The 15,222-nt window shown below is 38.6% G+C and overlaps 2 gene segments (V, D, J or C); both read left to right on the top strand.

The window, feature by feature from the left end:
* Positions 1–1,129: 1,129 nt before the first annotated feature.
* Positions 1,130–1,609, top strand: LOC127356808 (Ig heavy chain V region 6.96-like). The segment is given in 2 exon segments: positions 1,130–1,187; positions 1,277–1,609. Coding segments are annotated over 2 exon segments (363 nt in total).
* A 4,333-nt stretch (positions 1,610–5,942) lies between these two features.
* Positions 5,943–6,535, top strand: LOC127356816 (immunoglobulin heavy variable 3-30-3-like). The segment is given in 2 exon segments: positions 5,943–6,115; positions 6,203–6,535. Coding segments are annotated over 2 exon segments (360 nt in total).
* The last annotated feature ends 8,687 nt before the right edge of the window (positions 6,536–15,222 follow it).

Consider the following 15,222-nt stretch of genomic DNA (forward strand, 5'->3'; position numbering starts at 1 on the left):
AAACACACAAAGTAGATATAAGTAAGTAAAGTGTTATTTATAAAGCACTTTACAGTTACAATGTTTTTTTCACACACAAACAACAAATAAAAATTAGTAAAATAAAAGGTTAAAATAAATGGATGGATGGATAAAGGGCCAAGATTTGAAGATTTGAGTGGTCGGAAAGTGGAATGAGGAACAGACGGTGATCAGAAGTTTAATTGGAGACAAGGTCATGAAGTGTCTTCTGTGTAATTTTATGGGAAGCCATGCAGTGAAATGTATAGATAGTTTTTAATTAAGCCATGAAAACTGGCTCTGAGAAAGATCATCATCAACCAACAACAATAACCATCAAACAAAAGTCTTCCTCACAAAACAGCCAATGACAGAACAACAATCTGCTGAAATCACTGAACAAAATAAAATTAATTAATTAAAGAAAGGATATGAACACATGAATGAATAAAAAAAAATATTATTCGACATGTATACATTTCAGCCACATTAATGTTTACATAGTTTGGCATGAGAGTGAAAACTAATGTTGCAGTTCCTGTTATAAAAACACTAGATGGCAGTCAGTGTCAACTTTCTCTCTCCTCTGTCACTATAAGGAGACTCTCATATCTGCTTATCTCACTGATCTCAACTGACGGACACTCAAACCCTGGACTGAACTAGAGTTTTATACTCACACCCTTTGTGAGCTCGCTTCACCACAACACTAATAGAACATTTGAAGTGCTGGATCAGCAGTGACTGCAGCTTCATGTGTTCATTTAGTTTGGAGTTCACCATCTCACCATCTCACCATCTCAGAGATTTCCAGATAAACTGCTGGAAGACTGAAGGAGAGACTGTTTATTTATTCAAATGCATGAAATACACTGCACTAATGCACGAATGAAAACACACCTATGGATATTATATTCCATTTCAGCCAATAGTTCCTCCTAAATGTTAAACACTGGACCCAAGCTGAGTTTTGATGAAAGGTTGAGCAAAGTACACTGCTCAGTTCAACAAGTAAGGATCAATTACAAAAACTCCAACCCAGCTCTCTCCTCCCTGTGAGGAGGAGTCAATGCAAAACTCACCTCTACTTATCTGACTGCAGAGAGGATGACAGAGAACAGTGGACACACAGTTTAACATGATGGACTATAGGACGGGACTGCTGCTGTTAACTATCTGCTGGGCAGGTAAAGATCTTCACTTATCTTGATTTGACATATTTAAATTTTTACTACCAATGTAACACATAACATGAATATCTTTCTTGGTTTAACAGGTGTTGATGGTCAGACTCTGACTGAATCTGAACCAGTGGTTAAAAGGCCTGGAGAATCTCACAGATTGACCTGTACAGCCTCTGGATTCACATTCAGCAGCTACTATATGGCCTGGGTCAGACAGGCTCCTGGAAAAGGACTGGAGTGGATTGCTTATATAGGCACATCTAGTTCTCCGATCTATTACTCCCAGTCAGTCCAGGGTAGATTCACCATCTCCAGAGATGACTCCAGCAGTAAACTCTATCTACAGATGAGCAGCCTGAAGACCGAGGATACAGCAGTGTATTACTGTGCCAGAGAGACACAGTGAGAGACAATAACAGGAGAGTCATACAAAAACTACTTCCTCTATTTACAACCACAACAAGCAATGTTCAGTTCCTTCAGTGCCTGTTCCCTGTCAGTGTTTTCATGTAATACTAATTGTGATGAATTAATTAATTCCAATTAATTAATTAATTAATTAAGGACTGACTTAATATTGAAGTCTTATTTATTATTATTTAACATGCAGCATTTAGACATTTAAAAAATTAAAACCTTGATATCATCAGATCACTCACTGCTCTCATTGGTCTTTCTCTAGTACAATTTAACTATGCTGGTCTAGCAATCAGTATATCAAATGCTCTGAAAAAACAAAAAACAAAATCAGGTATGTGTGCATATCCCAGGCCTGTAATAATCCCACCCAGTCGAAGGGTTAGGGTTATGGGTTAGTTTTAGTTCATTCTGCCCAAATGAAAAAAATAGCTGTCCTACCTGCCTGTCTTCCTACCTTCCGGCTGGCACTTTGCCTGTACACTCTTTGCTCACGAGTAGAGTCTTCCACAAGATGGGCAGATATATTGCTAAAGTTACAGAGCTAGTCACACAACAATGGCAGAGAAAATGCAGCAGAAGTTTTCACTTCCACCTATACCTACAACAGCTTGAACTGCTACACAAAGCAAGAAAAGAAAAACAGAAGTAAAAAAAAAAAAAGAGGCTACAACCAGAAAGAGGTTGTCAAGAGATCAAACCAGAGTCAACATCGCTGTGATTTTGTAACAATGGTGAGAACTGAGAGAGTTGGAGGGCCTGAAAAGTGACTCCATGGTATCTTTATTACTGTTGGACAGGTAGTTACTTGGTTTGTTTTGGGGGAACTTTTTATTTTCCTGCACTATGTAGTTTGTAGAATTAAGAGACATTTTACCGTTAGCGATGACAGAGATGTGGTGCACTGCTTTCTCCAACGCTCTCTCGTGGACTCGTCCTCCAGCAGTACTCAGGCTGCGTGTTATTAGTTGGAGGAGTGGCTTTGGAGGGAGGCCTGGAGAGAGAGCGGATGGGTTTTTTCAGTTGGATACTTTCAAATTCCAGTCTCCAACAATACCTACCTGTGCTTTAATGATACAATGTGCATCATCGTCATCATCATAATATTATTATTATTATTGTGCTCAAGAGCCAAAGTGACTGGAGTTGGTTGAGCAGCAGTACGTATGTTCATTCATCCCCACTGGACTGAAAGACCCCAACTATCTCATAGGATTGTGGGTTTAACTTCCATTAAGTTGAAATTATTTTCAATATTTTTTTTATAAATACAGAATGATAGAAAAACTGGATATGAAGTTCATAAAGTTCAAGGAATACATTGGATTGTACCACTGCTCATGTTAAAAAACACATCTGATATCTGTGCGAAATCCTAATCAACAACTATCAATAATAATCATCCATAAATCCTTTTTCTACAGCTTATTTTACCTGTTGAGTGTATCCCAGCATGTACTAGAAGAGAGGCAGGGACAGGTTTACAGAGTATGGCAGAGCTTCAAACACAACCATCTTTCTGTATTTTAAGGATTCACAAGTTACATCATGTTCAAATGGAAAATAGTTGCAGTCCCTCCTTTAAAACTGTAGAGGGCAGTCAAGGGCCGACTGTGTTCTTAATGCTGATCACAGTAATGTTAATGTTAATGATAATATCCCTGTCAGAACATATGCAATTTAGGTAAAATGGCTATTCCAACTTTTTCATGTGTTATATGTGTGAATGTGTGTGTCTCTAAACATGTTTCAGCCTTGTTCAGTGTTCACTAATTAAAGTCAATGAAGAATACAAGTAGTTTGAAAGATGGATACGATCCAAATCATATGTTGCTTATAATGTCTGTATGTTACATACTGTATGCTCAGAATCTGGCACCAAATGTTGGATCCAGTCGTTTCCATTTATGGTCTGTGTCTTGTCCAACCAGCCTTGAAACCTCAATTAAAAACACATAAGAGGCAAACATTGGGCAAACACTCCTCTAATGAATATCTTTATACAACCAACAAAAAGTATTCCCTCAGTAAGTAGATCAGATCCCTTCAGTCAATAAATATCACTGTTATCCTTTTTATTTTTTCAACACCATGAGGAGGAGTCAATGCAAATTTGGATCTCTTCCATCTTTATTTAGCTCACTGCAAACTGGAGACACAGCAAACCATCATCCAGACACACAACACATGTTCACTATGACTTTAACAGCATGTATACTGTTTCTGATGGTATCACTGATTTCTGGTGAATACACAATTCTGCCCTCTTCTTTTTCTGTGTCAAGGTTTCTGTTTGGCTGTGTTCTGATCAAACTGCTGTTCTCTCCAGGTGTTTGCAGTCAGACTCTGACCGAGTCTGAACCAGTGGTGAAGAGGCCGGGAGAATCCCACAAACTGACCTGTACATATGCAGGAATATCAGATAGTAGCGCTGATATAGGCTGGATCAGACAAGCTGAAGGAAAAGGACTGGAGTGGGTTGCCTTTATTTCTGCTCCGAGTGGAGCCACTAAAGCTTATTCCACATCAGTCCAGAATCGCTTCACCATCTCCAGAGACAACAACGTGGACCAAGTGTATCTGCAGATGAACAGCCTGACAACTGAAGTCTCTGCTGTTTATTAGCCGTACAGAAACCACTACAGACAGTCACTGATAGAAAATAAAACCACTTTGTACAAGTTGTTTTTAAAATATCCTCTAATTCAGAGTCATTGATCAATCTCACCATTAATTCTTTAAATATTTCATTAATGTCATTAATTATATCATATTTGTCATTGTTTCTTTCAATCAGTTTTTTCAGGGTTTTTCAAGTTCCTTGACAAGTTTACATTTTTTTCTTAAATATCTTGAAAGATACTTAAAAAATACTGTTGCTGATGTTGTTTAAACAAAAGCTTTTTTAAAACTAATGTAAAAGATTTTAATGACAGTTTTATTGTATAATAAAGTCCATTGAATCGGTTGGTGCATTAAAAAATTGAAAATTATAAGGAAAAGAAAAAACCTAAAAACACTGATAAACTGGTTGAAAAACAAAGGTACACTCACACAAAATATTTCTATTTGGAATATGAGGTTACTATTGTGTTAATAATTTTTAATGAGCAGATAAATGTGAGTTAATTAGTAGTTTAATGTAACAGCACAGATGCAAATTTTATCTTTGAGTAAATCTTTCTTTCTTAAAAATATTGTTTTTACATAAAACATTCTCTCTACCTTGTCTGGTCTCTCTAGACGACACAGTGTTTACATCGTCAACTGATTATTCAATATGTAAATAAAGGTTATTTATAAGGAAGTGAAGTGTGTGTGTGTCAGTGAGAGGACAGAAGAGCTCACATCAGTTCAGCTTCAACATCAACATGTTCTCTGTAGCTCTGATACTGCTGCTGGCAGCTGGATCCTGTGAGGAGCTTTCAGTGGATTCACACTAATAAACACATTAGAAACACTGAATAGTCAGATGAATGATGGAGATAATGTTGATTTCTGTTTCCACAGGTGTGAACAGTATTGATCTCATCCAGTCAGACTCAATGGTTGTGCAGTCTGGACAGTCCTTCACCATCACCTGTCAGGTCTCTGGTTATTCTTTGACTGATAACAGCTATGCAACAGGTTGGATCAGACAGTGTGAAGGAAAACCAATGCAATGGATTTGGCATCGGTGGGGTGGAGGAGACTTTTATCAAAACAATGCTCTGAAGAACAAGTTCCTTTACAAAACACACATTTCTACTAGCTCGGTGACTCTAACAGGACAGAATGTGCAGCCTGAGGACACAGCTGTGTATTACTGTGTACGTCAGCCCACAGTGATACAAACCACCAACAGACCTGCACAAATACCTAGAAACATATGTGACCAACCATTAACACATTCTAATAGAAGAATTGATGACTGAATTCAACTTCACACTATTTTCATTCAAATCCATTTGACACAAATAATAATAATATTAATGAATATTTATAAATATTAGCTACATTAATTTATTTGTATGTTACATTGCAAGTGAGTAAACAAGGAAAATAATACCATTTGGAGATCTACTGGCAGGAATGGAATATAATGTATGTTTTCATTAGTGTATAATCACCTTTATAAAGGAATCGTTATTTTTTTGTTGCCTTAGAATGAGCCATTATGATCTACACACACTGTGGGCCACCTTGCTTTGTGTCCGCCATGTTTGTAGCCAGTTGCAAACACTGGCCGTATACAGGGCCTTTTGAATTTGTTTGCACCTTTCACAGCCACTTTACAAAATGAAGTCAAAAGGAGATTTTTTGTTAAATCTCCTCTCAGTTCCACAAGTGAAGTTCAAAATATCACCAGTCCAGTCTCGCTCTCTCCTCCCTGTGAGGAGGAGTCAATGCAAAACTCAGATGTCTTCCACCTCTACTTATCTGACTGCAGAGAGGATGACAGAGAACAGTGGACACACAGTTTAACATGATGGACTATAGGACAGGACTGCTGCTGTTAACTATCTGCTGGGCAGGTGAACATCTTCACTGATGTTGATTTGACATATTTTTATGTGTGCTGCCAACGTAACATATGCCATGCATCTTTCTTGGTTTGACAGGTGTTGATGGTCAGACTCTGACAGAATCTGAACCAGTGGTTAAAAGGCCTGGAGAATCTCACAGATTGACCTGTACAGCCTCTGGATTCACATTCAGCAGCTACTATATGAACTGGGTCAGACAGGCTCCTGGAAAAGGACTGGAGTGGATTGCCGCTATGTATGACAGTAGCAACATCTACTACTCTCAGTCAGTTAAAGGCCGGTTTACCATCTCCAGAGACAACAGCAGACAGCAGGTGTATCTGCAGATGAACAGTCTGAAGACTGAAGATTCTGCTGTTTATTACTGTGCTCGAGAGCCACAGTGACACAGGAAGGAGCAACGCTGCACAAAAACCTCCAGTACTTATCTTTCATCATTGAAAAAATAAAATGTTTTAATCAGTTCCTCACAAAACATCCAAGGGCAGCACAAGAATTAGTTGAAATCACTGTCCAAAAATAAATCAAATAAATATTACATGTACACATTTCAGGAATATTAACCCTCAACCGAACATATCAGGAGTACTGACTGGGGTCCCTCGGAGCCGAGAATAAACTACTATAAGAGACAGACAGAAAAATGTTAACTTTCTTTTGAAAACATTAGTTATGCAGTGAAAAGAAACAGATAATGATTATTTTGGGAAAGCTACAGTTAATTGGCATATTGAGTAAAACTAAAAAAGACAGACTACATCTGATAGTGTGATACTTCAAATTAGGACCAATGGTACAAATTAAGTTTATTACAAATAACAAAAAATAATATAAGTACATATAATGAATTATATAAAGTCCATAACTGAAAATTAATTAACAAAATCATGAAAATTGGAATGATTGAATAAAGCCCCTTTGTGATTTGACAACAATTTTACCTCTTGGATCTGTGGGATTTAAGGTTAATGTTTATATGATTTGGCTCAGTGACAATTGAGGGGAAAATAATGTTGCAGTTCCCGTTATAAAGACACTAGATGGCAGTCAGTGTCAAGTTTCTCTCTCCTCTGTCACTATAAGGAGACTCTCATATCTGCTTATCTCACTGATCTCAACAGACTGACACTCAAACCCTGGACTGAACTAGAGTTTTATACTCACACCCTTTGTGAGCTCGCTTCAACACAACACTAATAGAACATTTGAAGTGCTGGATCAGCAGTGACTGCAGCTTCATGTGTTCATTTAGTTTGGAGGTCACACTGAAGTGAAGACACTGAGAAAAGGAGAAAGACTGAACAACATCTTTATTGTTGTTGTTTCTGTCTGTTTTTAACTCTCTCTCTCTCTCTCTCAGATTCTAGCATTCCTTCTCTCACAGATTTAGTCTTTATGTATCAACACTGTAACTCCAAAATGTCTGACTGGTAAAATGCAAATTCACACACTGATACACAATCCCCACCCATTCTGCCTGCACAATATATATCCTTCATAATAACCTTAGCAGTTGCAGACTCAGCCAAGTTCCCATCATGACAGCTGTACAAAGTCTCTTCCTCTTGGCTCTCATTTCAGGTGAGTGAAGTCGGTATCCAGCTGAGGAGGAGAAAATGAGCTTTGGATGTCTGCTGGCTCCCCGTCATCTAAACTCTGTGTCTCTTTCAGCTGCTCAGGGTCAGTCCCTCACCTCCTCAGAGGCAGTGGTCAGCAGAGCTGGAGAACCAGTCACTCTGTCCTGTAAAGTGGAAGGACTCACTCTGGCTTGGCTGCACTGGATTCGTCAGAAACCAGGGAAAGGACTGGAATGGATCAGACGCATTGATAGAGGAACTGGCACAATATTTGCCCAAAGTCTCCAAGGCCAGTTTTCCATCACCAAAGACACCTCCAAAAACCTTGTGTCCTTAGAGGTGAGGAGTCTGAAACAAGAAGACTCTGCAGTTTATTATTGTGCACGAGAGCCACAGTGACACACCAGACTGCAACGCTGCACAAACACTGAACAACACTGATCCCTGTGTGAGAAGCACTGAAGCATGTCAGCCCTTTGAAAACAGTTTACCACTGAATGACTGATTATCACTGAAACATATTTATTAAATTAAAAAATATTTTTCAGTGTGTGCACCTGCATTTAAAAGTAGACAACCCTATTTAATTACAACATTATAATATTATTATTGCAACATCCTTTAAAAAAGCGTTGCATCATTCAATATTCAATTTTTTATATGTTAACCTCCACTAACTTCATGAGTAATAAAAGTTATTTTTACAGCAAATTCATCAACTTTGTTGAACTAATCATCTAAGTGGTGACATTAAAGTTCATATACGCTCTTCACGTCTCAAGTCTTTACATTTTCATTTCATTTAAATATAATACAAAAGATTATCAGAATCAGAATGTATTAATATGTGTGTGTAAGTAGGCTTTTTATGTATGTGTGTGTTTCAGTATATGTGTATAGTAGCTATGAATACTTGGACAGGACAGTTGATCCTCCTTTTATAGGCTGTCAGTGTCCTTCTCTATGCAAAGTGAACTTCCTCACAGTCTGCTATAAAGACTTGATATCATGCTGTCAGTTGCAGCAGAAGAAGAGAAGCTCCCATCAGATCACCTTCAATACCAACCATGTTCTCTGTAGCTCTGCTGCTGCTGCTGGCTGCTGGATCCTGTGAGTCTCACTGAGGCAGAGACACTGACAGTATGATCACAGCACACTGACTGTTCACTGTTATCACACTGATTCAATATTCAACATGTTTTCCTCCACAGGTGTAAAGTGTGAACAGTTGACACAGCCAGCCTCTGTGACTGTGCAGCCAGGTCAACGTCTGACCATCACCTGTCAGGTCTCTTATTCTCTGGGCAGCTATCGCACACATTGGATCAGACAGCCTGCAGGGAAAGGACTGGAGTGGATTGCAAGTGCACATGTTGGATACACAACATATTACAAAGATTCACTGAAGAACAAGTTCAGTATCTCCATAGACTCTTCCAGTAACACAGTGACTCTAAATGGACAGAATATGCAGCCTGAAGACTCTGCTATGTATTACTGTGCCAGAGAGACACAGTGAGAGACAATAACAGCAGAGTCGTACAAAAACTACTTCCTCTATTTACCGTCACTGGGAGCACTCGTTGTTTCAGCATCACTTGTCTTGCCTTTCTGACTGTAATTAACATATACTTTATTTTTCATTACCAACATTCCTCTATCCAGATTCCAGTGTAATAATATTATTTTAAAGATATTAATATATGCAGTACTGCTGTGTTTGACTTTCAATCTCCATGAATGAACAAACAGCAACTCAGTGTCAAAGCTGAGTATGTGTATAAGCAAAACCGTTCCAACCAAAAGGGAAAATGTGAAGAGTCAAAATTCTGTTCATGAATACAGGCTCATTTTAAGGTGGCTCATATAATTAGAAGTTAATACTGAGCAACTGAATTCAGATAAATCATTCACATTCAGTATAACAACACAGAGGAAATAAACAATAATACTCAATACAATATAAACTATTAAAAGACACATTCAACTCTGCAACATGAAGCTGAGCTGATTTCCAGGCAGGGATTAGTGTTTTCAGTCTGAATCGACAATATTAGTCAGCAAAGCGCCTTAAGTGGACATGATATAAATAAATGCTGATATCATTTACTCCAATCAGTAGATTTAATGCCTTTGTCTTTTTCTATTATCCATGATTCATGGTAATATTGATATTAAGAATTATAGCAATTTTAGAAAAATTTACAAACTGTTGTCAAAACATTTAGACAGTAATAGTTTAAAAAAATAGCAAAGGTTACAGTTGTTTCATTTCTGTAACTGTAAATGCGAAGTCTGATTTTCAAAATGTTAGAGTTGAGTGTGTAATGAAGTTAAAATATCATATGTAAAGCAGAGGTGATTTCCAGGCATGTTTTCACTCTGCAGATATAATGACAGTCAACAGACTCTTCTTCTTTTCTTTTTTTGCAGTATAACTTGATCATTTGTTACAAAACATTTTCTGTGTGTGAAGTGTGAACAGTTGACACAGCCAGCCTCTGTGACTGTGCAGCCAGGTCAACGTCTGACCATCACCTGTCAGGTCTCTTATTCTCTGGGCAGCTATCGCACACATTGAATCAGACAGCCTGCAGGGAAAGGACTGGAGTGGATTGGAATGAGAGTTGGATCCACCACATATTACAAAGATTCACAGAAGAACAAGTTCAGTATCGACTTAGACTCTTCCAGTAACACAGTGACTCTAAACGGACAGAATGTGCAGCCTGAAGACTCTGCTGTGTATTACTGTGCCAGAGAGAGACACAATAACACAAACAATCAGTAGACCTGAACAAAAACCCAGGCCCGGCCCTAACCAATTTGGCGCCCTAGGCAAGATTTAAGGTGGTGTCTCCCTTGCATCGCAGTAAATTCCATGGCCAGTTATATACATACATATACTCAAGCAAGAAGAATAGAATAGAATAGAATGCCTTTATTGTCACTGTACATATGTACGATGAGATTAAAGAGAAAGAAACTGAACAGCTTTGTCTTTGACATTTTCTTTTATTTTTAGAGAAACAAGTCGCTCAATCAAAACAGTTAACAAGAAAATTATGAATTACAAAATAAATAATACAAGAAATGTAATACAACTAGCCTACACAAAGTATAAAATTTAACTACCTACAAAATAAAAACTGTAAACAAGTGATAGCGAACCTTTATTCCTGATGCTGCATCACTGGGTTCTTCTGAGGTGGAGGTGACAGGAGGATCACTTGATGCTGTTGAAGCGGCAATGACTGTAGAGGACTGCTGTATACCATCACGCACCAGGGTGAGTTTTAACAACCACAAACCCTGGTTCACAGCCAAACTCAGACAGTTATGGTTGCAGAAAGAGCAAGCGTTTGTGCTTTCCCACCTGAAAGCCATAACGGACCCACTCCTGGACCCCCTGCAGTTTGCCTACAGAGCCAACAGGCCTGTAGATGACGCGGTTAACATCGCAGTAAAACATGGCCCTGCACTTCACCCTCCAGCATCTGGACTCCCCAGGAACCTACGCCAGGATCCTGTTTGTGGACTTCAGCTCTGCGTTTAACACCATCATCCCTGCTCTGCTACAGGACAAGATCTCCCAGCTCACTGTGCCTGACTCCACCTGCAGGTGGATCACAGACTTCCTGTCTGACAGGAAACAACACGTGAAGCTGGAGAAAAATGTCTCTGACTCCCAGACCATCAGCACCGGATCCCCTCAGGGCTGCGTTCTTTCTCCTCTGCTCTTCTCCCTGTATACTAACAGCTGCACCTCCAGTCACCAGTCCGTCACTCCTGAAGTTCGCGGATGACACCTCCCCATTGGGCTCATCTCTGGTGGAGATGAGTCCGCCTACAGATGGGAGATTGACCATCTAAATGCTCTAAAAACAGTGGAGATGGTTGTGGACTTTAGAAAGAACCCAGCCCCACCCGCCCCCATCATCCTGTGTGACTCCTTCCGCTTCCTGGGTACCATCATCACCCAGGACCTGAACATCAGCTCCCTCACCAAGAAAGCCCAGCAGAGGATGTACTTCCTGCGGCAGCTGGGGAAATTCAACCTGCCAAAGACGATGATGGTGCACTTCTACACCGCCATCATCAGGTCCATCCTCACCTCATCCATCACCATCTGGTACGCTGCTGCCACTGCCTAAGACAAGGGCAGACTCAGCGCATCATTTGTTCCGCATCATTCGCGATCAGCTGCAACCTGCCATCCCTCCAAGACCTGTACGTCTCTAGGACCCTGAGGCGTGCAGGCAAGATTGTGGCTGACCCCTCCCACCCTGGCAGGAAGCTATGGTCCATCAGGACCAAAACCTCTCGCCACAAAAACAGTTTCTTTCCGTCTGCAGCTGGCCTCATTAACAAGGCCCGGACCCCCCACTGTCACTGACTCTCATACCCACACCATATATATGCATTACATTAATGCACATTTATCTATATTTTTAAAAAACGTACTTTATTATTGTGTGATTTTTGTGTGACTTGCATATTTTTGTGTGATTTATATTATTTATCTTTTTATTTTTTGTGTGATTGTATATTTTAAGCACCATTGCACCAAGACAAATTCCTCGTATGTGTAAAAACCTACCTGGCAATAAATCTGATTCTGATTCTGTAGGTGGCCCAGGATTTGCAGGTGGATTTAGATATTTCAACAGCGCATCTGAAGAGAGAAGAGGAGTAAGTGACACCGTTGGGTGTTACAGTTTAATAATGAAATGATTCCAAGAAAAAAATTAATAATAACAATGAAAAACCTAAGAGATGCATTACTTTCACTGTACTGTACATGAATGATATACAGTGCAATTGTTTCTGATATGCAGATTAGATTAGATTTAATCTAATTGTCATTACAGTGAAATGCTGATTGGAAGCAGTAAACTGCAGTATAATATAACATATGGGAATGTATTCATATTAATGATGTGCACTTTAACATGGATGTAAAGTTTAACACTATAAACACACTTTAGACACTACTGAACTGTAACACAACAAACAACAAGGCTTACAACTCTAATATATAAAGGTGTGTGAAAGGAATAGCATTTGACTGACTGTTACAAGCAGAGCAAACGTTAGCTGACCAATAATAAATACAAATAAAAATGTAGACAAATGTAAACGCCTGCTGAATAGATCTAATGTTTACAAATGTCCCTGAGCAATATAAGGTGGGAGTATTACTTTTTTCCATAACAGCTGTTAGGCCCCTCCATAACATGAACTGATGTTAAAACGAGCAAACGCTATTTATTGATTAACAAACCGTGTTAGGCTAAAGGTTACTATCGTTCTGCAACAGACAAATCATTTCATCTCATTATCTTTACTCTACCTCTGTCTTTGTCATGTTTTTCCTCCTCTTCTTTTCTTTTCTCCTTCCCTCGTTTTGACATTGTTAATGGTTTCTGGGGTGACGTCAGAAAACTCAACCATCTCTCAGAGAGCAGGTAGAGGAGGAGGTCTTATTATTGTTTAATAGGCTTTGCTATGCAGTTAAATTAATGTGGGCTTATTTTTTTCATACTAAGAAATAATAGCACCAACTAGTTTTAGTATAAAAATATTGAAAGTCAAACCTTTTCTTTTTTTTAATTCCCCCATTGTGGCGCCCCCTAGATGGATGGCGCCTTTAGCATTTGCCTATACTGCCTATGCCACAGCCGGCACTGCAAAGACCCCTCAGTGCCGGAACACTTGTAACATGAAGCCACCAGAGGAGGAGCCCTCAGACCACTAATGATTTCAACACCAGTTCACTGTTACAGTGAAGACAGAAACAGACATAATAAGAATTGAAAAATGAAAAGGAATAAAAGACGGTTCATCATAATATAGAATAATAATATCAAACATACAATGGTTGCATTTTACAAAACGTGTTTTTTTCTGGTCTGTCTCAGAAATATAAATTATGGAATTTCTTTGTATTGACTGAAAAACATGGGTATTCATGGCATCCATGTACCGAGGAGTGTTGAATGTAGAATGTTATTCCTGTATTTAATGCTTAATTAATATTCTCAAATGTATACTTCACTATTATTGCTACTCAGGTTTTTATTTTCCTGAAATCTTGAAAATGTTTGACTTATGAATACTTGAAAGAAATGTTTTTTGTGAGAAAATCACTATTGTAACATAACGAACAAGATTTGTTAGGGTGTTATTTCACAATCATTTACATTAAAATGTTATTAAAAATACTCACTCTAGGTGAATCGTAAACTATTCGAGGTCTTCACATGATGCAGACTGTGGTCTATAATGTGGTCTTTAATAAGGGTCAACCAACTTAAATAATGTGTTTGTCAACCTGTTGCACAAATTATACTGAAACATGCAAGAGGGACTCTTGGAGGAATGACTAATGTACAGTGAACATTCATTCTGCAGTTTCACCAAACATCAACTGAGATCCAAGTCAAATCCAGTTCCACACTGTGAGGAGGAGTCAGTGCAAAACTCAGATGTCTTCCACCTCTACTTATCTGACTGCAGAGAGGATGACAGAGAACAGTGGACACTGTTCTCTGGACAGGACTGCTGCTGTAAACTATCTGCTGGGCAGGTGAAGGTCATATCTGATCTTTATTTCATTTTTTTTTTTTTTTGTGCTGCCACTTTAACACATGACATGAATATCTTTCTTGGCTTGACAGGTGTTGATGGTCAGACTCTGACAGAATCTGAACCAGTGGTTAAAATGCCTGGAGAATCTCACAGATTGACCTGTGCAGCCTCTGGATTCACATTCAGCAGCTATCATATGAACTGGGTCAGACAGGCTCCTGGAAAAGGACTGGAGTGGATTGCCTGGGTTGAAAGAGATAATGACAGGAAATACTACTCTCAGTCAGTTCAAGGCCGGTTTACCATCTCCAGAGACAACAGCAGACAGCAGGTGTATCTGCAGATGAACAGTCTGAAGACTGAAGATTCTGCTGTTTATTATTGTGCTCGAGATTCACAGTGACACAGGAAGGAGCAACGTCATACAAAAACCTCCTGTACTAGTACTTTTTTCTGAAACTGAAAGATTATTATTAACCACCAACATAAATCATAAAAAAATAAAATGTTTTAATGATCAGTTCCTCACAAAACAGCCAAGGGCAGCACAACAATCGATTGAAATCATTGTCCAAAAATTAATCAAATAAATATTACATGTACACATTTCAGGCATATTAACCGTCATTTCGAACATATCAGGAGTACTGACTGGGGTCCCTGGGAGCCAATAATAAACTACTCTAAGAGACAGCCAGAAAAATGTTAACTTTCTTTTGAAAACATTAGTTATGCAGTTAATGTCATCTGAAAAGAAACAGATAATTATTATTTTGGGAAAGCTACAGTTAACTGGCATATTGGGTATTACTAAAGTGATACTTTAAATCAGAACCCATGGCACAAATTAAGTTTATTAAAAATAACATAAAATAACATAAATACATACAATGAATAATATAAATTCAATAAATAAAAATTGATTGA

This window comes from Dicentrarchus labrax, unplaced genomic scaffold, assembly GCF_905237075.1.
Source record: "Dicentrarchus labrax unplaced genomic scaffold, dlabrax2021, whole genome shotgun sequence".
Taxonomy (NCBI): Eukaryota; Metazoa; Chordata; class Actinopteri; family Moronidae; genus Dicentrarchus; species Dicentrarchus labrax.